This window comes from Diadema antillarum, unplaced genomic scaffold (genome assembly GCF_040938485.1).
Source record: "Diadema antillarum isolate AM-2024a unplaced genomic scaffold, OU_Dant_1.0 seq00001136_RagTag, whole genome shotgun sequence".
In the NCBI taxonomy this organism is placed as follows: domain Eukaryota; kingdom Metazoa; phylum Echinodermata; class Echinoidea; order Diadematoida; family Diadematidae; genus Diadema; species Diadema antillarum.
The window spans coordinates 389,370-417,201 of record NW_027271948.1 but is presented as its reverse complement, the minus strand read 5'-3'; the positions used below and the strand labels follow the sequence as shown (position 1 = coordinate 417,201).

The 27,832-nt window shown below is 39.2% G+C and overlaps 1 protein-coding gene across 1 annotated transcript; it reads left to right on the top strand.

Annotated features, from left to right (window-relative positions):
* The first annotated feature begins 803 nt into the window (after positions 1-803).
* On the top strand, positions 804-25,880 carry LOC139744092 (chromosome transmission fidelity protein 18 homolog). The gene is made up of 24 exons (XM_071654549.1): positions 804-885; positions 2,464-2,576; positions 3,235-3,471; positions 4,051-4,334; positions 5,482-5,568; positions 6,394-6,446; positions 7,230-7,371; positions 7,844-8,011; positions 8,717-8,847; positions 10,049-10,172; positions 10,646-10,764; positions 11,425-11,518; positions 13,151-13,249; positions 14,150-14,277; positions 14,824-14,987; positions 16,027-16,079; positions 16,540-16,710; positions 18,413-18,562; positions 19,571-19,701; positions 21,042-21,126; positions 21,903-21,958; positions 22,335-22,461; positions 23,457-23,517; positions 25,747-25,880. The coding sequence occupies exons 2-24, from the start codon at positions 2,489-2,491 to the stop codon at positions 25,878-25,880; spliced, it is 2,886 nt and encodes a 961-aa protein (XP_071510650.1). The 5' UTR covers positions 804-885; positions 2,464-2,488.
* Positions 25,881-27,832: the final 1,952 nt, after the last annotated feature.

Here is a 27,832-nt window from a genome sequence, read left to right as displayed (position 1 = left end):
TGAGATCGTATCTGAGGGAAAAAAAGGAAATAATCAAAATAATTATATAAACAAGATCTTTACAAGTATTTCTCATTACCGGTATGTAATGAGTGTAGTATCATTTGAAAGACATTACTTTTTTTTTCATTTTATGTCGACCTTACTTTAAAAACTTTGAAAATGGCATTTATCTGTTGTTTTTTTTTTGTTTTTCCATTCAAACTCTTCATTATGTTGGTACTTACAACATATCGGGTAATTTTTCCACTCAAACATAAGATTTGGAAAATCATTTCACAAATAATGCACTTTGAAAAATGTCATAAGCAGTGACATCATTTCCCGAAACAGACAGCCAATGTTCTGAAATAGTTGGAAAAAAATTAATCATATCGATCTCTTTCAACCAATTAGAGGATTGATTTTTGATCCAAAATATAACTGTTGTTATGACCTAGTATCGACTAGTAAGAAGGAATGTACTAAAAATCAAGTTTATCGGGAAAAACTGGCCGAGCGAAGTTGACGTCGATAGAGGGCGTTTTAACACTAATGGTTGCGATCATCGACGTACAGTAGCTAGACGGCGCGGGAAATTCATGTGTTAACGCGCGCGGCGGCGGCAAGCGGCATCCGTGCAAAGAATCTCTTTGAATCCGTGGCTCTAGCTCTTTGGTCAGCTAGCTAGCCCTGTATAGACCGGGCCCCGGGGCGCACAGGGCAGGGGTACCGCGTTGACCGTGAGGCAGCAGCAGCAGGTACAGTACGTTTACGCTTACGTATTGTTATCAGCAAGAGATAAATGTCGGCCATTGCATTGGTCAACAGACGCAAAAAAGGGAATTGACATAGTTCTAGATTCCATAGCAAGCTGATGGCAACATCGTATTCCTGATTTCAGCCGTGAGTACAGTTAACTAGTCAGAAAGTTTCCACGTTTTGCTAATTTTGATCGTGTTATACTGTAGCCACAGCACAGGGCTGATTTTCGCTTCATTTCTGCCATGTCTCGCTCGGCTCGGCCCGATGCGGTGGTTGTGTGTGCCCGTTTTGGACTTGTGCACACGTCTGTCTGCATCTGGGTGATGGTTGTATTTAATGAAAACAGCACGAAGTGAAGCAAAGTTTGAGTTTATATGCGCCAGTAAAGCTTCTGCTTTGGCTGTCGGGGACAATTAAGGTAAATGTAACAAAGACTGCGATCATTTGACCACACCTTTCATGTTTATCCAACTAGACCACCATGTAGACGGTAGACCGGTGTGGTAGTGAGAACATTCCATGAAAGCACCTTTGGCCTTTGGGGTTTGCTCTGTACAGTACTAGAACGTTGACAATATTTCTGGTCTAGCTATTGAATCTTTACTGCAGGACAAACAACCTAATAACTTGGCATTGGTGACATCCACCTCCCTGGTATGACAAGGCCCCTGTCAAGATTACATGCTATTCGATGTCTAATGGCAATGCCAATGGCCAATGCTAATATTAATTACTGTCAGTGAATCTGTTATATTTGTCCCATTCATAGATGAGCATGTGATTAGGCAATAACACTGTGTATAACTGTAACAGGCAGATCCAGGAATTCCAGAAAGGGGAAGCATAAAGGGGGGGGGGGGTGCTCATGCCCCCATTTGTTCTTATTATTTCTTTTGTTTTAACAAAAGATAAAGAGAGGGCGCATGCTCGGTGCTCCGTCTCCCCCCCCCCCCCCCCCCCCCCTCCCGCTCTGGATCCGCCACTGATTTAAAGGACAAGTTCACCTTCATAAACATAAGGATTGAGAAAATGCAACAATATTAGTAGAACACATCAGTGAAAGTTTGAGGAAAATTGGACAATCGATGCAAAAGTTATGAATTTTTTTTATTTTTGTGTTGGAACCGCTGGATGAGGAGACTACTACAGCTTGTGAGTCATATGCGTACAACAGTATAAAGAAAATATAAAAGAAAATTCAACATATTTTCATTTTTTCGCATAATAAAAGAGCAATTGACTTGCCTCTTTCTAAAGGCAGGGGGAATGATATTACCCATAACATTTATCGGTAACGAGTCAGGGGAATGTGTACTTTTTTCAAAAGATGGAATTTTGTGAAATTCTCTTTATATTTTCCTTATATTGTTGTACGCATGTGACATCTAAGTTATTCATACACTGCAGTAGTCTCCTCATCCAGCGGGTACTGCACAAAAACTTCAAAAATTCATAACTTTTGAACGGATTGTCTGATTTTCCTCAAACTTTCAATGATGTGTTCTACTAATATTGCTACATTCTCTCAATCCTTATGTTTATGAAGGTGAACTTGTCCTTTAAGGATGAAATCTAAGCTTCAGATGTAGTAGACTAGATTTTAGACCACCTATTTTTGTTTGTTTGTTTTGGTTTTGATGTTAGTATCACTATCAGCTACACGTACCACTCTACCAGCTTCTTAATAATTACCAGAATTTTGTTCTAACTTCTTTGTAGTGCATGTTGATTCAATCCATGCGAGATGGATCCTGCCTTGGAAGCTGAGTTTCAGGATGACTTTGAAGACCGTTTTGCTGATGAATTAGATGCGCTGAGAGACCTTGAAGATGGTAAGACAACTGACAAAATTGAGGATTGGGCAATCATTATTCAAAGAGATTCATGACCAGTCTGATACCATGAAATTTTTAATTCAACTGCTTCTACAGCTGTAGGCCTACAGTAAACTACACTTTCCTTGATTGTTCATGTCATTGGTACATATTTTGATCTAGGATTCGTAATGATTAAGGTGGGTTCTACAAGCAGAGCTGGCTTGAAACTGAAACATTTTGTGTGGAATTAAAAGAATGGAAAGAATGAGCGTAGACCACAATCTATTTATACATGTAGAGTCTCTATACAGTTATAATTGACCTACTATTGAATGTTTGTATGCACTGTATGAACAATCTATGAAGTATGAATTATCAAGTATTGTAGTATAATTTGTGTATTTATGCTGCATTTGTGTAACATACTTTGCCACTTTGTTTTTTTCTCATCATCAAACTTTGTGATTAGTTGCTGTGCTCAGCTTAGGCCATGCTTTGTAAAATGAAAATTTAATCTCAATATCATTTCTACTTTTCTGTTGTCAGTGCTGTATAAAAACTTTTATTATAACTATTATTTGTATGTATTTTTCTATACGAACATTCTACAGCATGTAACACATAGGCCCTGTTGCTAATAAATTTGACTTATATGTAATTCCTGATCATTCAGAAGTGGAGAACACCCAGGGAATTGCGTCCAAACCCAAGCCATCATCGCAGCTCTCGGCTGTGAATTCACAGAGCCAAAGGAATGAGAACCCGAAACCAGCCAGCAACGATGCAAAGACCGATGGCAGCCTGTCGGGCCGGAGTAGCAGGAAGCGTGATATGTACGAGATGTTTGGGATCATGTCAGACAGCGAGAGTGATGGTGAACTCGTCATTGATGCTCCCTCTCCTATCAAAGGTAAATATCACAGAATTACCTGTAAACTTTATGCATGACAAGAATTATGTTCTCTTGTTATAATATCATGGGAGTGATTAAAAAATTGTTTTTTTTTTCTGTGCTCTCAAACTTAATTTTTTTTCACCTGCGCACCAGGCTCTGAACGTTGAGTTTCAGTAGTCATTTATATATCAATGGACCAAAAGAAACTGAAAGCAGATGTTTGTGTAGTGCAACAAACAACACATATTGAAGATGGGGGGGGGGGGGGGGGGGTTGACTGTGGCATAGTGAGTGGATGAGACTCTGGACTTGTTACATTGTATTTATGTGTAAGTCTAGGTTCCTTTCTGAGTACAATGTATATATATATCCTGGGGCAAGATGTTTTTACCCACCATGTCCCTCTTGACCCAGGTGTATAAATGGGTACCAGGCAACAGCTAGGGTGATAATAAAGGCAGAGCCCTGTGGTAGAGCTGTGCTAACATGGGGGAGGCTTCCTGTGGTACTTAAAGTAGTATTACCTTGGTAGCTAAATATCCGTGGATGTCTCTCTCAATCTCTTTCATTTTTGGTTCGCCGTGTTCCCTTCAGATCCTGATCCTAAGCGCCCCAGGAAGACTCTCCTGGACAAGTTCAGGGACAACGCCCTGGAGAGGCGTGGGGAGAAGAACCTGCGTGACCTGGAGATCACTCCCCCACCGACACCAGACAAGGGCCGAGGGGATGGAACTCTTCCCTCCAGAGCCGGAGGGAAGAGGTCCCTCAGAGTGCTGACCAGACAGCCAGAGGGCGAGTCAGTTAAAGTGACCGGACAGGATGGGCAGAGGGTCTTCCTCAAGATGAAACTGGAAGACGATACCTGGAAGAATGGAAAGGTATAATATTTAGATTTTATACATATCTCTGGCTCTCATAGTCTTTAAACGTTGCATTATTAAAACAGGTTGAAACAAGTCCCGAGTATGTACAGGCTGATGCTTTGTTATAAACTTGATTTGTTGAACGTAATATTGAAAGAGAAGTCATGTGAATTGGTATGCAAATGGTTATTGCATGTTTATCGTGTCCAAATAGTCATTAAACTTTTGTTGTTTAACATTTGTTGTTAGCAATGTGATTTTGATTGATAAAGTAGTCAGTTGTAAGAATGAAAGGTAGTCTTACAAATAAATCGCACCTCAAAGAGGGTAGTGCTAACAACTTCCTTTTCCACACATGAGTTGCCAATTTGCTTATTTGTTAGCATTTAAGACTTTCTCAATGTCTCTTATTTCGTGTAGTACTTGCCTTTTACAGAGGAACAATCACTGATTTTTCAAACTCTGGCGTTAATGCACAGTACTTCATTATTTGCTTTAATACATGAATACTCAGGGGAAGTTTAGACCAATTAGGTTTTTTTTTTTCTTGTTGAATCATATTGGAAATGTAATCTCGAGTGCTGAAAAGAACCACAAACACGCAAAAACAAACATTACGACAGTGTACATTGTGCAGTTTCATGTGTGTATTCGATAGTTTGACATCACAAGTGTTAATAGCCAGGGCTGTGAGAGCTCAGATTTTAATCTGATTTCAGACTTTTTTGCTCTTTCCCAAACCCCCCTTTTCAGATTTTTTACAGTTCAGACGTACTGAAATATTTATAGTTTAAGGCATTTCAGACTTTTTTCCATAAGTTTTAGATTTTGTCAGACTTTTTTTGTGGAAGTACTCTCACACCCCTGAATAGCAGACCTCCCAACCATTCTGAATTTGGAGGAAAGAATCTGAATTTTTGCCATTCCCAGCTCTTGTTTCAATAGAAATTTCCTATTTTTCTTGATAATTTTACTACACACTCCTGTGGGAACTGCTCTTTATTTCCTGCTTTTGAGACAAATCATCCCTATTTTTCTGTCAGAAAGGTTGGCAGGTCTGTAATAGGTCTCTTATATCAGTAATTTCAACATACCTGCAAGCTGAGAAATTGATTTTTGTACCTGCATATATGTTGTAATGAATTGGTTTCTCTTTTTGCAGAAGTTTGTCTCAAAGTACAGTACCAACCACACAAAGGGTCTTCTGACATCCTCCTATGACACTCTAATCAGACAGATTGATGATGAGGTATATCCCTTCACTTATTTTTATATACAGTACTAACCTGTTAAAGTGGTTATTTTAGTACGAGTAATTTTTCGCACTCGGCTGGGTGAGATGAATTATGTGTGTTTTTGATTCAGTGGAATCAAGACATTTATTAGTGGAACATATGGCAAGTAAAAATAATTGTGTGTTTTTATTTTCACGCTGGTTTCTGGTGGCACAAAATGCACAAAAATTTCCACCTCATGAAAATTTCCACTTTTTCAGTAAAATGTTTTTCCTTGACCATGTGTATTATCATGGTAATTTCAACTTGTACACATATGCACAGCTTCCATCTTTTTAATGGAAGCAGATTTTTTTTTAATTCTCTATCTCCTTTCTCAGAGTTATCATAACTCTGATGAGATTTTAAGACAAAGATAATGAATTGAACAGCAAATCTGGAGAAGCATTGTAGCATTCACAAAAATAACACAATAAATCTGCCAGTAAAATACAGTGGCTGTACATGCATACACTCTACCAGGGGTGGATCCAGGAATTCTGTAAAGGGGGGGGGGGGGGGGGTTGTGCAACTAATATTTCTGGTGCCACTTCAGGGTTTCATTTCATTTTTTGCTTTTTATTTCTTTTGTTTTTAATGAACAAATAAAGAGGGGGGCATGAGCCGGTTGCACCCCCCTCTGGATCCGCCACTGACTACCATGTGAATAATATCATTGATGCTTGCATGGTTGCAGTAAAATGTAAAAAAAAAAAAAGAGAAAAAAGAGAGAAAAAAAAAGGTTTTTGTGGAGACATGTTGTTGGTGCCTGACATTCATTTCTAATTCCTGCTTCACAGAACCGGAGGAAAGTCATTGAAGAGTCAACAAGGGTCTCAGAAAAACTGAGAAGGTGAGATTAAATAAGTCATTTTCAAGGGAAAACTACATAACACCAACAAGCTCCTTTCTTTGTGAAATAATGTTTTTGCCATGTATTTTGTGAGTTAAATGTTTTGACAAACAAGAACTATAGTAATAATGGACTGAGATGTACAGTAAGGACTATACCTTTTTTGAGGGAAGCTAGTGATTTCTGACGGTGGAGGCGATATACAGCATGTTTGTAATGTGGAAGGTGATATCACGGGGAATTGTTAATTTTGGCCAATAACAGTTGACTTGTGAAATTTGTCAAAATGAAAACACCACCTAGATGTTCAGCAGCAATTGCGCTATTTCTTGTGCATTACTTCTACAGACTTAATGAACTGACTAAAAGTTCTTGTCACTGGCACTGTACATGTGTAATTTGTAGTTTCTCAAGATGGAAAAGTTTGAGATGCGTATCTCCCAATTTATTGATGCTAAATGGCCTGTTACCAGCGTGAATTGTCTTTATCACGCCATACACTACTAATATTAATATTTTTTCAATTTGTTTCCTTGTTTTTATGTCCATGTCTGTTATATTAATGTTACTATTTTTACTTCATTTGTCACACTATTGTTGCAAATGGAAAATATTTTTTTTCTAGCCTTTATGTACCCCAGTGCCTATGTTTGGTGATTATATACCACCTCATGACTGCTTGAAACTAAGGAAAATTTCTCTGCATTTTATCTCTTTGTTTGGTTTCTCCAAACTTTATTTGGCCCTTGTAATCATCGCTGCTTGCTGGAATCCGCCCCTCAGAGAGTTGGCCAAGGAGTATGAAGATGAAGAAAGCGACGAACTGGTGGTGGGGAAGGCACAGGAGGATGATGGGAAGGAGAACAGGGGATTGTGGGTAGACAAGTACGCCCCGAGGCACTACACGGACTTGCTGAGTGACGATGTACGGATGATGTCACAGTTCTCGAGTGTCAAGCTATTTATGCATTCAGCCACATTCATTATCATTACCATTTATGATTGTTTACAGTATCCTAGCTTTATACACTCCTCACTCACAATGCGATCACTTTGTTTTATGGCAATATTGTTTTATCACAAGTTAAAGTTACATGGCTGGAAAATAAACATTTAATATTTGTATATGATCTCTTGATAGTTTTTGTGAATGTGTCCACGTATTAGCAGTATGTAAATGTGCATGTGCTGCAATGTACTTGAGGGAACCTTTAAAATGTCTTTTGCAAAATTCTTACTGCAACCCCCCCACCAAAAAAAAAAACAAAAAACCAGAACAGTCTTATTGAGACAATTTTTCCATGAAGACTGCATTTCATATTTCTCTTTTGAGATCTTTGTAGAGAGAGTTGACCGTACAATGCATTGATGAAACGCAATATTTTGTCTCTACTCAGGGAGTGAATCGCAACCTACTGTTCTGGCTAAAACTGTGGGACTACGTGGTGTTTGGGAAAGAGCTGAAGCAGCCGAAAACCAAGGGGAAACATGAAGGCGGCATCAAGGGAGTCGGGCAGCAGCCGAACAAGTTCAAGAGCAAGTTTCAACCAGAGGAGCTGACTGTGGTGAGGGCGCCAGATCACGTTATAATCCTCTCTGAAAGTGGGAAATTGTCATTTCAAATGATTGTACATGTAGTTGCCTGTTGAAGACTGAAACTAAATAACATAGATTTGTTTTAAACACTCTGACTGTTTGGTAAAGATCATTGTGTGAAATCTTTTGAGGAACACATATCTTATACACAATATCTTTATCCCATACAAGGTATATGTGTGATTTCCATTCTGAAACTCAGTTTAATAAATCATATACAACAATGTTACCTCATACATTGTTTAGTATATTGATAAACTCCAAAACTTATTCTGTAACTTTGTTTGCAATTACGCTGCAGACAGATTTTATGAAAAATACACTGTGCAGCTAGTGTGCATATTTTTTCTCTCTTGTTACTTTCAGTGTTTACTTTCTGACATAATTCATGTGGGTTAGACTGCTTGAAGGACCAGGAATAGACTAGGTTACAGACATGTGTAAAACAGAATGCTTGCATGAGCCTGTCTTGACAAAGCAGCCACTAATGCTTGCAGTGGAATCCAAGTATGGAAATATCATTGAGTGGGAACAGCTGAATCTACAAAAGTAATTTTCCAAAATTGTGGTAGAAACAACATATATTTGAATGCGTGAGTGAGTTGACCAGCCTACTACTGTAAATAAATTTGAAAGCTTTCCAATAAGCAAAGCTCCGTTTGTTTGTTTGCCAGGAACTGGACGAGCAGAAGCGGCCAAGGCTGAAGGTTGCCCTTCTTTGTGGACCTCCGGGGTTGGGCAAGACGACACTAGCCCACGTCATAGCCAGGCATGCTGGGTATAATGTGATAGAGATGAATGCAAGGTGAGTGACGGAGACAATGCGTACAAGTATTTAAGGAGATGGCTAGTAACTGATCAGTGGGAATCAGTGGGAATGCTGGGGGATGATTGTTCCAATCCTTGTGGGATTCATTTAAGAGTATATTATATATCTATTGCTGCGTGAAAATTATTTGCTTCAGAATGGTCTCATATTCAAGTAATGTGCAGTTTAATGTTTCCAGGTTAGCATGCCTGTACTGTGACGGGGCGATCGTTAACAGGCCGTTAAGCCACCGTATGATTTACACTAGTCCCATGAGCTGCCTTTGTTGTGGACTTCCATTCTCTTTCAGTGCCTACTGACTGTCATAAAATTATCTTACGGTACTTTCCAGAGACTGCTCGAGAACCCGTCCTTGTTATATCCGATATTCATTCTACTGTCAAACATGGAAGGGGCTCATTTTTTTGGTGTAATTTCAAGGCATATGCTGACAATGACTCGTTAATTTACTCTTGCTCAATCAACTCTTCCTTGCTACATCCGATATTTCATTTAAGATAGCATCAAACATGGAAGGGAGTTGCTTTTCCAGTCGTAATTTCAAGGTACATAGGTAGTACGCGAGCACTGCTAACGCGTGAGCATTCTCTATACTGTAGATCATTCAAGAACCCGTCCTGCCAAGTAGCAATTTCTATTAATAGCAGATACGCAAACAATAGCACATGAGCTTGCACGGAATGCTGGAGAACCCGTCCTCGGTAAATAATGACTTTGTTCTTACCCGTTCTGCAAACAACAGTGAGGTTTCCGTTATTCCTCCTGTGTAATGGGAGATAATGGGCCTTTGTTTCATTAAAGTATCCTGTACTAAACTTGAGCAGAATGCCAGTAGCAAAGTTCTGTGGTGCCTTACTGAAGTTTAGTGAGTTTGTGGGGAATAAAACCACATCTCTGAAAGTCAACATTATATCAGGGTCATCAGGAGGTCTGCTTTTTGTATCTTTAAGTTGCGATAATTGCAGTTACTATATATAGCAGCCAAGATTAAAGAAACTATTACTTTTGGAGTGTTTAACACATTGCCAGTGGGAATCTGGTGGTTCCTGCACGAAGTGTATAATGTAGACTTGAGACATTGTGAGATGTAAGGTTTAACTTATATATACCAAGAACCTAGCTTGCCTTCTGTAATGCTTGACCCTGCTGTTGATCGATATTGTCCATCCCTCTGCAGTGATGACCGTAGCCAGGAAATCTTCAAGACACGCCTGCTGTCCACCATCCAGATGACCTCCGTCCTTGCCCCTGACCAGAGACCCAACTGTTTGGTCATTGATGAGATCGACGGAGCTCCACAGGTGAGAAATTTGACACATTCCGTATCTAAAGCTTTGCAAACAATAAGCCTACAGACACTTGCATGAGGAAATCAACCTCTTGTCTCTTAGGTATTATCCATGTTTTATTTTGGTTTGATTGTTTTTTTTTTTTGGGGGGGGGTTAGGAGATCACAAAAAAGCAATTTAAAAGAGGATTATGATGTGAGATAGGTACAATTCTAAAGCTTTCTTGTACATTGTGTCTTTTGGATCCCATTAACTTGAATATCTATATACACAATGCTGGGAACATTGTAGTATTGTTGTTATCATTAGTTAATTCAGAATGCCAAACTTTTTCAACTGTTATGGTTTTGTCTTTGTACAATAAGGTTAGGGTGGTATCCTTTTTTTCATGGTCAAACTTTTGTTTATGGTATTAACTTCACCAAAGTACTTTTCTTCTTATTCCTATCTGTGGTACTTGATTGTTTTTTCTTTTTTTGGTTTAGCCGGCCATCAACTGTCTGATCAATATCATCAAGGCAGGTAGTGATGGTAACCAAGGGGGCAAGAAGAAGAAGGCACAACCTCCTCTCAAGCGCCCCATCATCTGTATCTGCAATGATGTGTAAGTAACAAGGTCTTTAGAGGTTTAGAGCATACACTATACTCTTTGGAGTGACGAGCTCTCCTTGGCTTGGCCGTCAAAGGGAGGATATAATATCCATCTGATGCTTCTATGTCATCACTGATACTTTAAACATCATTATAGTTTTATTCATCAGCATCGTCGTCATTACCATTTGATTGAGATTATCAGGATCATCTTGATTGTTATTGCTTTTATCAACATGTCGCCGTCTCCAATTGTCTAAAATGCTATGGTCATCATCATTGTCATTGTCTTCATTTTCATCACCAACATCATCATCACTACTATCCCTATCATCTTTATTGTCATCACCAACATCATCATCATTGTTGTCGTCATCATCAACACCACCACCATCATCATCATCACTATCATCATTTTCATCATTGGCACCATGGACATCATCATCATCATTGTTGTTATCAGCACCACAATAATCACCATTACCATTATTCTCACGCCAACACCTCCCTCATCATCATCATCATCATCATCATCATCATCATCATCATCATCACCACCACCACCACCACCACCATCTCCATCATCTTCTTCATCACTGTTCAAATGATTTACGCATTTATGGAAAAGATCTCTTGTTCTCAGCCAGTCAAACTCTTTGGTATTTTGTTACAGGTATGTGCCAGCCCTCAGACAGCTGCGTCAGCTTGCCTACGTGACTCACTTCCCTCCCACGGTGTCTGCTAGGCTGGCTCACAGGATGTATGTGGTGAGTTGCCGTGCTATGCGCTGTCCTTTTGCAATACATCCATGGCAAAGTTAGCTCAAAGGGCATGCTATTTGTGATATAACCATTAAAAAAAGTAGCGTATTGATTTAAGTTCAGCTGCGAACCTACGCTGTGAAATGATGATGAGATCTCAAGATTGTTTTGAGATTTATGAAAATTGCATAGTGCTGAGACATAATGGAACAAAGTGAGGTTGGGATATATGACTGCTCAACTCTTCATTAATGTCATTCCATCATGGAACGTATTTAACATCCCTAACACCATTCACAAAACCTCAACCATTCTTGGTGCTGATGTGCCCACTGACCGGGAATGTAGGTGTTATGCTATGCTACATTTGGATGAGAGTGTGGTGTTGATACGTGAATTATGTCACTTGTCAACAACAGACCGGTAGATTCACTGCAAGTATTGTACTACATTTTTATGCCTCCGCAACGAAGTGGCCGGAGGCATTATGTTTTCGGGTCGTCCGTCCGTCCGTCCGTACGTCCGTACGTCCGTACGTCCCGTTTTGTTTTTGTCGATATCTCAAGAACCGTGTGGTGGTTTTACATCAAACTTGGTATGAGGGTATATCCTTGGGGGATAATACTTTGTGTGGATTTTAGGGTCACAGGGTCAAAGGTCAAAGGTCACAGGTTTATTTTGTGGAAAAAAAATTGAAATTTCATGTTTTTCTCCATATCTCGCAAATGGTTCAAGGTATCTTCATGGAACTTAGTATATATGCTTGTACCGATGGGCAGTGATTATCTAGGGAAGTTGGGGTCATGGGTCAAAGGTCAGGGGGTCAAAGGTCAAGGTCAACTCCTCAAAATATCACTACTTTCCTTAAAATGCAATAGGCTGAAGGTTTTTTTTTTAAAACTTGATGTATGGCATGTATTACCCAATATATATTTTTGGGGAAGTTTCTTGCCAAAAGGTCAAAGGTCAAAAGGTAAAAGGTCAAGTGAAAGTGCTAAATTGCACTTATTCCTCCATATCTCGAAAGTAACTCAAGGTATCATCATGAAACTTACATATTTATGCATGTTCAACCTAACAGTGATTCTCTTTGGAACTGTGAGGTCAAAGGTCAAAGGCCAGGTTTAGATAATGCTATTTTCCCATTTGATACTGAAATTATACTTTTTCTCAATACCTTGAAAATTACTCAATGCATAAACTTATAAAAGGGTCAAAAGTCAAGTAAAAATCATCAGTTCCCCAAATACCTGCACTCTGACATTTCAATCATTCATCCAATTGAACCTAGTTCTAGGAAAGTGAACATTCAGCTCATTTGTGTCAAACCTGTCATTTTAATATTTTGCCAATTGTGTGAAACTGTCATCACACATTGTCAAGACATTGTACTATAGACCTATTAGGAGAACCATGCATTATGGCGGAGGCATATCAGTAGCCGTAGCGATATATCTAGTTTTTTTTAAAAAAGGGGGAGTCAAGAGTACATATTCTTGTATGATAAGATGTTTAAAGTGCTTGTCTGTGTCATATGTTCAAGTATACCCTCACTTTCATTATCATGAGATGGTATGGGGGTGAGGTGTTCAGGTGGTTTGAGGAAAACATCATTGCAACCCTCTTGACTCTTGACAGATCTCGAAGCGTAACCAGCTCCAGACAGACCTCACCACACTGATGGCTCTCTGCACGAAGGCGGAGAATGACATCCGATCCTGCCTCAACACTCTCCAGGTATCTGTCTCCTCACTGACGTAATAATGTCATCAATCTTTGTATCATAGTACTGTAATTATGGTAGGAAGGACATTGCTTTTAAAGTTAGCACACATTCTTCTAGGCAGAGAAACATAGATTCATTCTGCACAATTTTAAGACAAGTCATGTTCAGATTTGTTGGTGTTAAGCAAATGGGCAATGCTGCTCTGGTCTCCAGACAGAGATAGCAATTGCAATATCCCCATAAGATGCAGTGTTTGCCAAGGGTCTTTGAACTTTTGTATCTTACAGTAAATGCATGGCCTGTTTTGTTTCAACTTTAACTGCTCTGATGCTATGATTTCATCCTCTTCATGCTATGATTACTCCACTGTATGTGTCATGGTATCTAAAACATCTGTCTCCCCAAGAAAAAATGTCCTCCACCAAATTCCTTTCATGATGGTGGTAATGATGATGATACAATGATGAGAAAGGAAGGAAGGAAGAGAAGAAACATATAATGCATTTTATACTAAAGAATATATTACGAATCACACTTGTCAAACCTGCAAAGGCTCCTTATTATGCAGAAGACCTTATGAAATATTACAGATTTCTTGATGCCGTAACTTGAGAATAAAGAAAAAAACCTTCCTTGATTTGTAAATGATAAGCACCTCTTATTATATGTGTTTATCACACAGATGCCTTCCTAATGGATCCTTAGGGCCTCATTGATTTTGGTGTATAGATACATGCAGCTTTACATTATCATTGTGCTGCAGCCATTGATCTTGTTCACTGCAGAATGTACTTTTGATTTGAATCATGATTGTTTAGTCATCTATTTCTAGATTTGTATACATGGAGAAAGTATCTCTTTTTAAAATCAGAGGTTGTTCTCCTTCTCATTCTTTCTCCCCTGCTATATAGTTCCTCCAGCAGCAGGGAAAGCCAGTAACCCTGAGCCTGGTGCACTCCCTGACGGTGGGCCAGAAGGACCAGCACAAGAGCCTCTTCTCTGTCTGGCAGCAGCTCTTCCAGCTCCCCAAGCCCAAGAAGTGAGCCGTCTCAATCTAAATCGTGACACAAAATCCTAGATTTGGCTATAAATTTGGGTTATGAATAATGGATTTGTATAGAAATCCACATACCGTACATGTATTTTACTAATAAGGTACGGACTAGCAAAACAACAACAATAGGACGTAAGAGAAAAATATGCTGTAAACTTTAATCTCAATGTAAATCGTGGCACAGGATACTAGATTTTGCTATAAATTTGGGTTATGACTAATGGATTTGTATAGACATCCACATATGTCACTAATAAGGTGTGGACTAGCAAAACAACAACAATGGCATAAGAGAAAAAAAGATGCAATAAACTGTTTACATTCATAACTCAACCATTCCTGATATTTATTATGGATATGACAGACAAGTACAGCATTGCTGATAGGAGTGTGACTGTTGGTTAGAAGTTAATTTTGAGTAAAATTAAAAAAAAAAAAGTTTTATTTACAAGGCAGTTATTCCCATAACAAGTAAAAAGTAAATACTCACATTGTCATTGTTTCATTTATGTTGTGTGTGTGTATCTACAGGAAACAATACACCAATCCCCACGACTTGAAGCAGGGGGGAAGGCTGGGGGCGTCACTGGACTCCATGCAGGGCCTCGACGGGGACATGACGTCCCCGACGGCCCGCTTCCACCACATGCTCCATGTCATCCAGGCCAGTGGGGAACACGAAAAGCTCATGCAAGGTGGGATAACAGACAAACAAAGAAACAAACAAAATGACGAACACATACATGCATACAGTGTACATGTACTAACACACATACTGTAATACACACAAATATACGTAAACATAATAGACAGAGAACAAACAAATACTTAAAAAGGAATTTGGAGAGACACGTGATGGATTTGAACATGCTATTTATTTATTTCTCCCAAATCTTTTCGTGAAATTGGTTCTTTTGCATGTGCATAATCTGTCCTATGTTTACAAAATGGCATGTTTACACTAAAAGTCACTGGCATTTTTATTTGCCAGTGGCAGACATAGCATTCTTAGCATTTTTGGCATAGAGGTCTACAAGTGTATTAATATAGATGACCTTTTTCTATCCAATAAGTTAAATTTTTAAATTGTTTGCTTACTTAATGATCCATAAAGGCATTTTAACAGTGGAAATCGGAAGATCCCAATGCGGCTACTACGGTGGATTTTTAAAGTCTTTTTGGTATCAAAGACAATCATCAGTTAGCACAGTGGATGCGGGACAGTCGATTCATTGCAAGTGCTATGAAATATGAGGTGTGCAATGATGACTGCAGAAAGGTGATGAAGGAAGATCAGTGTTTCGGATATGTGTGGTCATGTAGAGGATCTCAAAATAATTTGCATGATTAGAGTTATTCTGAACTCATTTCTCCTTTTTCATGAGCAGAAAACAAAGTATTAAAGATAGCCAACTTGTAGTATTTTAGTGAAAGACGTTTATCCTAGGATGTTACCCTTTTAATACTTTGAGTGTTTTAAATGCTGATTTGCACAGAAAACTCCATGTATATTGTACACACTGCCCAAAGTCCCTGGCTCAGAATGGGTTAAGTAGTCCTTCTATGCTAGTCATTCAAATCAATGGTGACCTATTTCACCTCACCTCATTCCAGTGAACACTAGTCACAAATCATGGTTGCCTTCCAATATTATACCATCAAATGGTAACATGCCTGAAGTTGCTCTGTTTCTGCATTATTTTGTTTGTTTGTTTGCTTGATTGCTCATTTTAGGTGTCTTTGAGAACTACTTGGATGTCAAATTTAAGGATCCGCACATGGATGCAGTAAGTATTATGTCAGTAAACATTGCAGGCGACTGTCAGTGTACAGCGTTTACAATGTATCTTATATCCTGTAGCACTTAGTAGGATTTCAGAAAATATTGCATGACCTGGGCCACATTTACCAGTTTTTTTCATTTGCATTTTTTCAGGGCATGCAGAAAAAAATTATCTGCAAGTTGCATAATTGTTCCTTGATGCCTACAGAATTACAATTTGAAGTAAAAAGTAGCATACATGTTTTGCATTTTGAGAGGTGTAGTATCGAATGAAAATGTTTGTTAGTCTAGGCCATCAATCTATTGGTTGTTCCATGTATTCCTGTCTAATGGTGTGTTAGCTTCAATGCTGCCGGTGACCCTGTGTACATTGACATTGCAGCTTTGCAGTGTGTGCCTTTGAAAAAAAAAACAAACCACCAAGCATTCAAACAAACGAAACTCTCTCTTGTTCTTCTCCCAAGATCAACGCAGCCTGTGATTGGCTGGTCTTCTCCGACAAGGTCCAGACGAAGATCGCCACGACGCAGAACTACACTTTCGGACGCTTCTTGCCGTTCGTGCCCCTCACGTTTCACATGCTGTTTGCCTGTGTCGCATACACCAAGATTCGTTATCCCAACACCCAGTATGAGGTGAGGAAATTTGTGGAATTTTGTTTATTTTCTGTTATCAAGTATTTGGGTATTGAAATCTGATGCAGCACAGGAGCTTCTTAAAATGTCACCATCAAAAAGCACTGAGGTAAAAATTTTGAACTCCAAGAGATTTATACGGAGAAATGCCTACATTTTGTATTCAATATCAGTCACTTCAATACGTATATATAAGACCACATAAGACCTGCAATTTTTTGCTCCTTTTTGGTTGTAATCTCATCTTACAACTATTATGTGAAAGGGCTGTATTTCTGTTCTCGTTACTTGGTAAGTTCAGATACAAAGAGTTTCCACTCCTTTCCATTGTATGTGTGCATCACCAAGTGAAACTGTATTTTCAGTATAGTAGCCTTCTTGTCTTAGTTCACGCAATTTCTTCCACAGTTGGCCATGTCATGTATTAAGTATCAAAAACTACGGTTCCATTTGTCATCAGCTCATATCACATAGTAGAGCTTTGAAGGAGAATTATTTTTGAATTTTACGTGGCTTTTTTTTTCTTCATGCTTACAGCATCAGTCAGAGACTGTAATTTATCAATGTAATGATGCACAGTGTGAGCAAGAATTCATCATAGTGGTACATCAGATACACCAGCTTTCATATCGTTAAACCACAAAGAGCAAGCCTTAATATAGAGACTAATCCTGACATTGTGTGCAGTCTCCAGTCAAAACATGTTACAAAACTGTATAGGAATTGTAGAAGTGGCTATGTAGATGTTCATTTCTAACATTTAACCCTAACTAGGCCGGGGGCCTCCGAGGCCCCCCCCCTCGACGTTCTGCGCGATGTATCGCAATTGCAAAAAGCTATCGCCGCGACGTTTCATGACTTTTTTCTTTCGAGTCTCCCGCATCTTTTGACACCAAATTTGCGACGCCCAGGCACGCTGTTCCGAAGTTACGCATAAATATGTACATGCATGTCAGACCAAAAATTGCTCAAAAACGTGAATTACGTGTACAATTTCAATGCAAACTGTGCTTACAGGCAAATTTCATAAAAGCATGATTATTTTGGTGTTTTATTGATGAAAATCAATGAATAACATATTTTCTTGTTCGGAGCGATGTCGCGGACAAATTTCATCGAAAAAACAATGAAAAACATAAAGTCGAAAAAACAAAGAAATACATAAGAAATTCAAAAAAACAATAAAATATTTAGGAATTTTTTCTGATATCACAATTATTTTTTACTACATTTGCTAAGGACACTAAAAAGAATATTTCCACAATAAAAATGCCTGTTTTGAGCTTTATTTTGTGATTTATACCAAATAGTCTGATTTCATGCATCATTATGCATAAATTAGCATAATTTAGAATAAATGATAATTTTTTGAAAAATTAACTTCACGGTGTTTTAGATTACATCATAGGCAATGTGTGTGCCAATTTTCGTCGCGATCGCGCGGTCGACGGCCGAGATCTGGAGGAGGGGGGGCCTGGGAGGCCCCCCCCGCTCTATCAACTACCTAAATAGCCCGGCCTAGTTAGGGTTAAAGCACACATTATTCACATTTCTGTGTGGCCCAGGCTGAGATAAGGTGACACTTACAGATGTAATTCAGGTTCAGCCATGGACACGAATTTAGCTGGCACATAGAGTGAAGTAAAAGTATCGCAGCAGCTGTAAATGTAACACGTTTTGTGTTGATTATTTCTTTTTGCAGGTGAAAACAAAGAGGGAGCACATCAGTAACCTGGTGGATACCATGTGTGCCGAGAGCACACCCCATGTCCGGCGGGGTATGAACCTGACACTGGCTGTCACCGAGATCCTTCCTCCTCTTCTCATCATCCTCAGGCCAGCCTTCAGACCGGTAAGAGGGATGGGGGATGGGGATGGAGACACTGTGGTCTGTTTGATGGTGGTAGCAGCAGAGGGCTCAGTTGTTTGTTTGTGTGTTTCATTTCCATCTGAGAAGATGGCAGGATAGCCCATATTCAACTGCAGTAGCTGGTCTTCCATGGGGTCCAGTTGGATGTGAGGCTGGACCACTTCACCGGGCTAAACACCCTGCTCTTTGCGATAAATAAATGAAGCGGGATCTTTTACGTGCATGAGTTGTGACTCTCTTACACACGGGACCTCCACTTTATGTCCTATCCGAGGGACAGAGTGTTTTGCCTTTTGCTAGAGGGAATGTTATGATTACACATAACATCGCTCTGTGGGACCCATGAATCGAAATGGGGTCCTTAGGATCGTGAGGCAGACGCTCTACCGACTGAGCTAACTCACTGCCCCTGTAATAGAAGTGCAAGCCCCAGCCAAGACAGAAATGTGCTTTTAAAATGAAACTTTTGACCTTTTTTGAAAACCCTTGTGCTATTGTTAGGGCCGAGAGCAACTAAACAGAGTCAAACACTCTTCCTTTGTGTACACTGTTCTTCAATCAGCCAACACACACTGTCACCTAGGTGGAGAAGACTAGTGAATATAAAGTTTCTTCATCTTAGGCATAAAATGTGTGCATGTTTATACTCTGTATTACGAGCATTAATCTATGTCCAAATGCCTTTCCAATTGACTGTCATGCCTCTACATGACCAGTCAAATAGTATCCACCAAATATACTTTTAACATGTGACAAAATGATGCTACGACTGTCAAAATTTAGCAATTTAACAAACCACCCTAGAATTGGTTATTGCCATGCACAGCATGTGCATGACATGGCTTTTCTCTTGGGGGGATTTCTTAGTAACTGCATATGGCTGATGGCAGCTACAGTCAGATGAATTCTGAAGGCAGGTTTGGCTGTATTTTGTTGAAACTTATTGTCCAATATGATCTAGTGAGTGATTTACATTTGTTTGATATCCAGATCAACACACAGCTGTTCAGTGTGTCGGAGAAGAAACAGCTGAAAGAACTAGTTGACACCATGATAGCTTACAACCTGACATACCGGCAGGAGAGGAGTGCAGAGGGAACGTACAACTACAACTTGGACCCGTGAGTGTTCTGAACTTGGCTCTTGGTCACCGCTGACATGGCGATCAACTGTAATAGCAAATATGTGTCTTGGTCTTCTTACTTTGATTGAGATTGTAGTTGATATCATCTTTACCTTTAGTGAGAAATAAAATAAGAGAATGAAATACATTATGTTTCTTTTGATGATTACAGCAATAATCACAATCACAAATGAGGAATTTCATTCTGTATGATTGCATTGACTTTGCAGCTGTAACAAGGATAATCACTAGAGGGGAATATAAAATGTTTGGGGTATGATTATTTTTGTTGCATACTGGTAATTGTAAATACTGTTTACACCTTATACTCTGAGTATAAAATCTTGTAAATTGGAACTTGAAAGAATTATGCAAGTACAGTGGACTCTCGTTATAACGAAGTCCTTGGGACCAGCAGTTTTCTTTCATGATATCAAAATTTTGTTATATCTGGACAGGTAAGCAATTAAAAAAAAACACACATAGAGTGGATAATTTTGTGGCCTGAATTTTTACTTCGTTGTAACCGGAATTTGGTTATAACCGTGTTTGTTATTACAGGAGTGCACTGTACGGTGGCCCTGAAGTACGCTCGACAACAGGTCATGTGCGCTGTGAATTTTGTGACCAGGTCGCGACTCGGAACACAAATTTCATGACCCGGGACGCAGAATTTGCGTCCTGTGGTCATGAAATTCGCGACTTTGGGTCGCGAAGTTCGTGACCACAGGATGCGAATTTTGCATCCCCGGTTGCCAAATTTGTGTCCCCAGTCGCCAAGTTCGTGTCCCTGGTTGCCAAGTTTGTGTCCCGGGTCACGAAATTTGCGTCCCGGGTGACGAACTTGCCGTCCCAAATCGCGAATTTCGCAACCTGGTCGCAAAATTCACGGCGCACATGACCTGTTGCCGAGCGTACTTCAGGGCCACCATAGCACTGTAGTTCAATTTAATATTGAGAAGCATGTTGATGGAATGAGAAATACTTACATTCACAGCAAAAGAGAGAAATCTCCCACCTTAGAGACAATGTACAATACACGTATAGATTTATTTTACCGTGGGCAATATTTTTGCATGCTCTTAATTTTCTCAATATTGGTCATCTTGTAAAACCCATGAAAGTGAAAATTTGGAAATATTCCGTACCAGCTGGTACAATAGAGTTGCATTCTTCACCCAGAGATTTAGTGGAGATGAAGTGGAAACTAGAGTTGTCTAGATAACTTGACAGATATTATGATATGATGATAATGAGAATAATGATGATCCATGTTTGAAAGAAATGTCGGCTCTCCTCTAGTGGTCTTTGTAACCCTTGAACTTCTTCATCCCACAGAAATCTTGAAGTTGTCACACGGTTCTCAGACTCTCCGCCCGTCAGACCAATCACCTATGCAGCAAAACAGCTCATAGCCAGAGAGGTAAACAACTATTAAACTAAATTCTGTCCAAAATTCATGGCAAGTTGTCAAGTCTCAGATACCACATTTCCATGGTTTAGTGTTGTATCTTTTTACTATGATTTTTACTGTTCATTGTCAGTGTATCATAAGGAAGAGTAAAGAATAAATGTTTGTTTGATGCCCTTTACTTTGTTGTTAACATACAACTGCTTCAGTAGCAGAAGTTTTCGAAAGCCTGTTGATTGCTTCAGTTATAACTGATTGAAAAAAAAAATGCCAACGAATTTTGGAAGATTTTTGAATTCATGTCCTTGTCTCAAATTGTTGTAAATTTCTTTCTGAATTTTTGCAGGCTGCTGATGGGGCTGGAAAGAAATAATGTGTGTTTATGTTGACCACATAATACAACAAATAATGCCTTGTTTGTGGTTGTAATTTTGTAACACTTGACAGTCCCTCAAGAATAATACTTTCTCCTTGAGTCAATATTTCTCTCAGTGCTGCATGCTGTGGGTAAGATATAATCTCTTGGGGAAAATGTAACTCCCTCTGAGATGTTAACCCCTCTTAGAAGGCATTATTATATATACTACAGTGGACTCCCGTTATAACGAAGTCCTCAGGACCGGCAGTTTTCTTTCGTTATATCGAAATTTCGTTATAACTGAACAAATTAACAATTAAAAACGTAGAGTAAATAATTTTGCAAGCTGGATTTTCATTTTGTTGTAACCGAAATTTCGTTATAACCGTGTTCGTTATAACGGGAGTACTCTGTATTATCCATTTTGCAGATTGACTTGGAAAAGATGCGGCGGAGTGAAGCAGCATTAGAAACAAAGAGTGAAGGGTGAGTCCCAAATGATGACCATACATATATAATCCGCTGCAAAACAAAATTGTGCCTGTGAGGGTTTGATGGAGAGTGATTATAGTTTTAAGGATGATAAGGATGTTGGTTATTGTTGCATGAACAGAGGGCTGAAAATTGATGCAAATGTGTGACATTTATATGATCACAAATTAGATTAGATGAAATTTTGGTGGATAAACTGTCATTCCAGAGAACAATTAGCTTCTCTGAGTGGATTAGACCCCCCCCCCCCCCCCCCCCGCCCCGCAAACAAATTACTGACAATTTCAGTCTTTGAATTTGTCTTTTTTTTGTGTAAAAACAACATTCATGACAGTTTTGCTTTTTGTTGATGTCATAATTGTTTTAACAGTTCAAAGACATCGGGACTACCTGTTCAAAAACCAGTCAACGCCAAGGACAAAAACCCCGACACTGCTGTTCCGCGCCACAAGCAGAAACTGCAGGCAAAGAAAATTGATGTGGAAGAGGAAGAAAAGGTGAGTGGACAGAATATTCAGTCAAGTTCAGATTTGTCAGATAAAATATCAAAGATATTACTGCCCTTAGAACTGATGAAGTTTGTGATTAACTTTATATAATTGGCAGAACTTGTACTTTGTGATAATTCATTATTGCAATCCCTTTAAAGGGACTGTACAGTACTAATTGAGGTGGGTATTCATGTTTTGAACATTCCTAAGTGAGATAATGAGAAACCTCTTATGAAATATGAAAGAGCATGTAATTCTAAGAAGGATTCAATGTTTATTTGATGAAAATTGGTTTTCAAATGGCTGAGATATCCAAAAAAGTGATGATAATAGAAGGCGATAGGCCACGCCTTTAATTAGGATCTCTTTGTTTTACCTTGTTTTTGGATATCTCAGCCATTTCAAAACCGATTTTCATCAAATAAACTTTTGATACCCCTTAGAATTGCATGCTCTTTGATATCTCATAGAGTGGTTTCTGAATATCTCGCAAAGCGTTAAAAGCTAAATCCTCACCTCAACCAGAACTGTACACACCCTTTAACAGAAGGGAAAAATCTTGGATATTGGCTCCTGTGTCACCTGGTGAATGAGAACACGTATCAAACCAATGATATTACTCGCAGAGAAGTTCAGAAAATATCTTGTGAGATATGTTTTTGTTCGTGTAGTTCCCCCCCCCCCCCAATACAGGTGTTGTCATTCTTGTCTACGGTTCCCTGGAGTAAACATGCATTTTAATTGTAGTTTAGAGTTGGATCAAGGGCAAACAGGCATTTTACTGTGGTATAGGGTTGGATCAGGGGTGGACACTTGTCTTGTGCTTATGATTATTCAAATGGTTGTGTGCATTACCTCTGGTTGACCAGAAAGTGGACATCTTTGAAATCTTTGAAATCTTTGAAATCTTTGTCATTATCAGTTATTTAACTTCTGTGGCTTTCTGATGGAAGGAGCAGGATCAAGTCCCTATTGATTCCTTTTGATTGTCTCTCTTGCAGCCCATGAGAGATTTCTTTGGAAGGATCATCCAGGTTCCAGCAGGAACAGGGGACGGCCAAGGTATTATAAAATGAACTAGAAATGTCGCTATGGCGACTGATGCCTCCGCCATAATACATGATTCTCCCAATAGGCGTATAGTACAATGTCTTCACAATGTGTGATCCATGACAGTTTCACATAACTGGCAAAATATTGAAATGACAGGTTTGTCAGAAATGTCTTGAACTGGGTTTGCTTTAATTTTCTAAGAGTGCAGGTACACATATTTGGGGAATTGAGAATTTTTACTTGAATTCTGACAGACCTTTTTATAAGTTTATGCATTGAGTAATTTCCAAGGTATGAAGAAAGAGTGTAATGATGGTACAAAATGGATTTTTTTTTTTTTTTTTTTTTTTTTTGGGGGGGCATTGAAACCTGGCCTTTGACCCTTGACCTTTGACCTTCTGGCTGGAAATTTCCCAGAGAATCTCCATTAGGTAATGCATGTATTAAGTTTTGAAACTAATAATGCAAGCATTGCATATACTAGTATATGAAGGAAATAGTAAAATTTTGAGGAGATGACCTTGACCTTTGACCCCTGACTATTGACCGCTGACCCCTATATTCCCTATATAATCCCTGCCAGTCAGTACATGCGTATGTACCAAGTTCCACGAAGATACATTGAACCATTTGCGAGAAAAGTGATATTGCAACATTTTCACCTAACCTTTGACCTTTTGACCTTTGACCTTATGACATGAAACTTTCTCTGGAGAATCTTCACGCAGTAGTTCATGTCCACACCAAGTTTCAAGAAAATACCTTCGGGCATTGCATAGATAGGGGGGAAATTGCAACATTTGTAGCATTTGACCTTGACCTTTTGACCTTTGACCTCTTGCCAATGTCACTAAAATCTACTCAACTAATTGTCCCATCATACATCATCCTTGGACCAAGTTTGGTGAAAGCTGCTTCATCCAGTTTTGAGTCATCACATAAACAGATAAATTTCAGGATTTGACCTTGATCTTTGACCTTTGACCTCTGTCTGATTTCACTGAAAAACTAATAACGTAATTGTCCCATCATACATCATCCTCCAACAAAGTTTGGTGAAATTTGCTCTATCCAGTCTTGAGTTATCGCGTAAACGGATACAATTTCATGATTTGACCTTGACCTTTGACCTTTAGCCGATTTCACCCAAAATCTAATCAAATAATTGCCCCATCATACTTCATACTTGGACCAAGTTTGGTAAAATTCCAGTAAATATTACTCAAGTTATCGCGTAAACGAAAGCGGACGGACGGACGTACGGACGTACAGACGTACGTACGGACGGACAACCCGAAAACATAATGCATCCGGCACCACTTCGTGGCGGAGGCATAAAAACTCACGCACATTGCCGGGATGAGGAGGACTCTTGTCAGATGTCTTACTCCTTAGAGTTGTCCGATTTTGTAAAATTCAAATTTCTCGTGAAGGGATTGTATCAGAGTAGCTTGTCTTAAATGGCTACTCACCCAGCTTTGTAATGAAAGCCTCATTTGCTGCTCATGCTCACCTGAGTCAATACTACGGTGAGCCATTGTTGTGTTGTGTTTTTTCATAATACATCCACAAACTTTTTACATCTTCATGATTTCATTTTCTCCAAGCTTGGCAGGTATTATTCCTAGGACTATAGGATATAATAATGATAATTGTTTTGGATATAAACTCCAAATCTTATTGTCCGAAAATGGAAATTCTTTTTTGCCCAATTGATCTTGGGCCCGGCAGCCACTGAGCAGCGCCAGATCGACGTTGCTTTAACCTTTTCAACTGTTGAATGGCAAACAAGGTAGCAGCAACTCCCGTCTTTTAACGTCTTTTGGTATGACGCAGCCGGGGTTCGAATCCACGACCTCCCGATTGTGAAGGCAGCCGCTCTACTTACTGAGCCAACACATCGGTTTTTTGTTCAAGTAGCATCCCCCTTGGATACAATACAACATTTGTAATTTAGAATAATCAAACATGTAGTACAAGGTATTTAACAGAAAAAAAAAAATCATAGCAACACATTGGCATGAGCAGTAGCTACTTGGTGAGCACAATATTGTTGTTATAGTTCCAGTTGTAGTAGCTTAGAATAATTATCATAAAACATGATTTGGGTGTGTGTTAGGTATCATTTCGTACTTGATTGTTATGAGGTGTCAGTATAGATGCCATTTCAGGAATGGGTGTGACATGTCGCTTTTGATGGATAATATTTTTCTCCGGTAATCTCTGATTTTGATGTAGGAAACGAAACCAATCAGAACAAGAGGCAGAAGCAGCCGGCCAAGAGGCGGCCAAACAAGCAACTCTGGTACAACTTTAACACCGGCTACACCAATGCTGTCAGGAAGCACATCAAGATACAGGAGCTCCTATGAATGACACTGTGTAAAATTATTGGTGTAACCCTAGGAGCACCTAATATATGACACACTCTGCGGTACTACTTTTAACACCAGCTACACCAATGCAATCAGGAAGCACATCAAGATACAGGAGCTCCTATGAGTGGCATTCTGTGTGAAAACTATTAGGTGTGACCCCAGGAGCACTGATGACAAACACTCTGTGTTACAGCTTTTAACACCGGCTACACCAATGTTGTCAGGAAGAACATCAAGATACAGGAGCTACTATGAATGACACTCTGTGTAAAACTATTGGTGCAACCCCAGGAGCACCTATGACAAACACTCTTGTGTTACAACTTTTAACACCAGCTACACCAATGCTATCAGGAGGCACATCAAGATACATGAGCTCCCATGAGTGTCACTCTGTTTGTAACTATTGGGTGTGACCCCAAGAGTACCTATGACAAACACTGTGTTATAACTTTTAACACCAGCTACACCAATGCTATCAGGAAGCACATCAAGATAGAGAAGCCTCTATGAGTAATACTCTGTAACCATTAGGTTAACAGGAGCACCTATGAATAATACTGTGTGTCTTTTAGGTATGACCCCACAAGTGCCTATGCATGACACACTGTGTAACTTTTAGGTGTAACCCAAGGAGCACCACGGGATGTTGGCGGTGTAATAGAATTGAAGGAAACATTCTGATTTCCTATCAACTTAACCTTCCAGAGTCTTTGTGGTGTCAGGACAGCATCCATCACATTTCAGCTCAATTCACATTTTGGGGGTTGGCATTGAAGCACACAAAACTGAAAAATGATCCCAATTGACATCTGTAGAAACACACTGCACTGTCTCGACATTCATATAAAAAATACTGTAAAAGTGGATATTTTTTGAGCGAGTAATTTTTCGCACTCAGCCAGGTAAGATGAGTTTTGCGTGCTTTTAATTCCACGGAATCCAGACATGAACTACTGGAACCTATAGCAAGCAAAAATATTTATGTGCTTTTATTTTCGCGCTAATTTCTGCTTACGCAAAATGCATGAAAATGTCCACTTTTACAATAGTCACCCACTCTTTCCAATCTCTATCTTTATTTTGAGATAAATATTCATTAAAGGGCTTGAATTTGTATTGCAATAGTACTGCTATTCAGGACAATAAAACTTAAGCCCTAGACTGCCAACTCTTCACAATACCAGATTCCAGTTTTGTTTTGTGTCGTCTATTTTTTCAGGTAGAGGATCAGTGTCAACCATGGTGAGTTTAACTCTTTATGTGCCACGTTCACACGCCCGACTCGGTCGACGGCGTGCCAAGTTTGCATATTCTGCTCAAACACACAAACCCGCCCAAACTGATTGATAAATCGCCAAATGCCACAGTACAATGAAAGCTTCGCAATTCCGTTCCTTTCGCAAATAGCTTGCATTTTATGTGGTGAATGACCAGCAAGCGGTGTTCCCTACTGGACTCTGCATTTAAATTATAGGTTTCTGTCACTGTTTTGTGTGCAAAAGTCATGCCTTTACAATAATGTATCTCTTAGTCATTTGAGAGAAAAACAGATTTGTCATACAGTTTACATCACAGTGAAGCTTGGCATTTTATCTACATTACTCACTACATGTCCTGCTTAAAACAGAAATCTATAAAAATTACATAGATTTGAAAAACACAATGTTTTCCCAAAGCATAACGGTGTTGCCGTCTCAGAATAATGTGACACACAGGGGGCGTACACCATGGCACATAAAGAGTTAACCGTCTCCTCGTGTATGGTAGCTACATGTATATAGCTTCTCGTAAAGAAAACAGAGAATATAATTACCCTAATATATCTTTGTCTTTTATATAAGTATGTCTGTAGATTAAAATAAAATGAGGGATCATGTCAGAAGATAGCATATTACATAAATGTTGCTTGTATCTACATGTAAATTTGCATAAATTTTGCATAA

What these genes read in the sequence shown, in the direction of transcription:
- LOC139744092 (XM_071654549.1), top strand. Translation starts at nt 2,489, where the DNA reads ATGGATCCTGCCTTGGAAGCTGAGTTTCAGGATGACTTTGAAGACCGT. An exon ending in ATCCCAACACCCAGTATGAG is followed by an intron (nt 16,711 to 18,412) that starts GTGAGGAAATTT and finishes TTCTTTTTGCAG; the next exon opens with GTGAAAACAAAGAGGGAGCA. An exon ending in TTAGAAACAAAGAGTGAAGG is followed by an intron (nt 21,959 to 22,334) that starts GTGAGTCCCAAA and finishes TTGTTTTAACAG; the next exon opens with TTCAAAGACATCGGGACTAC.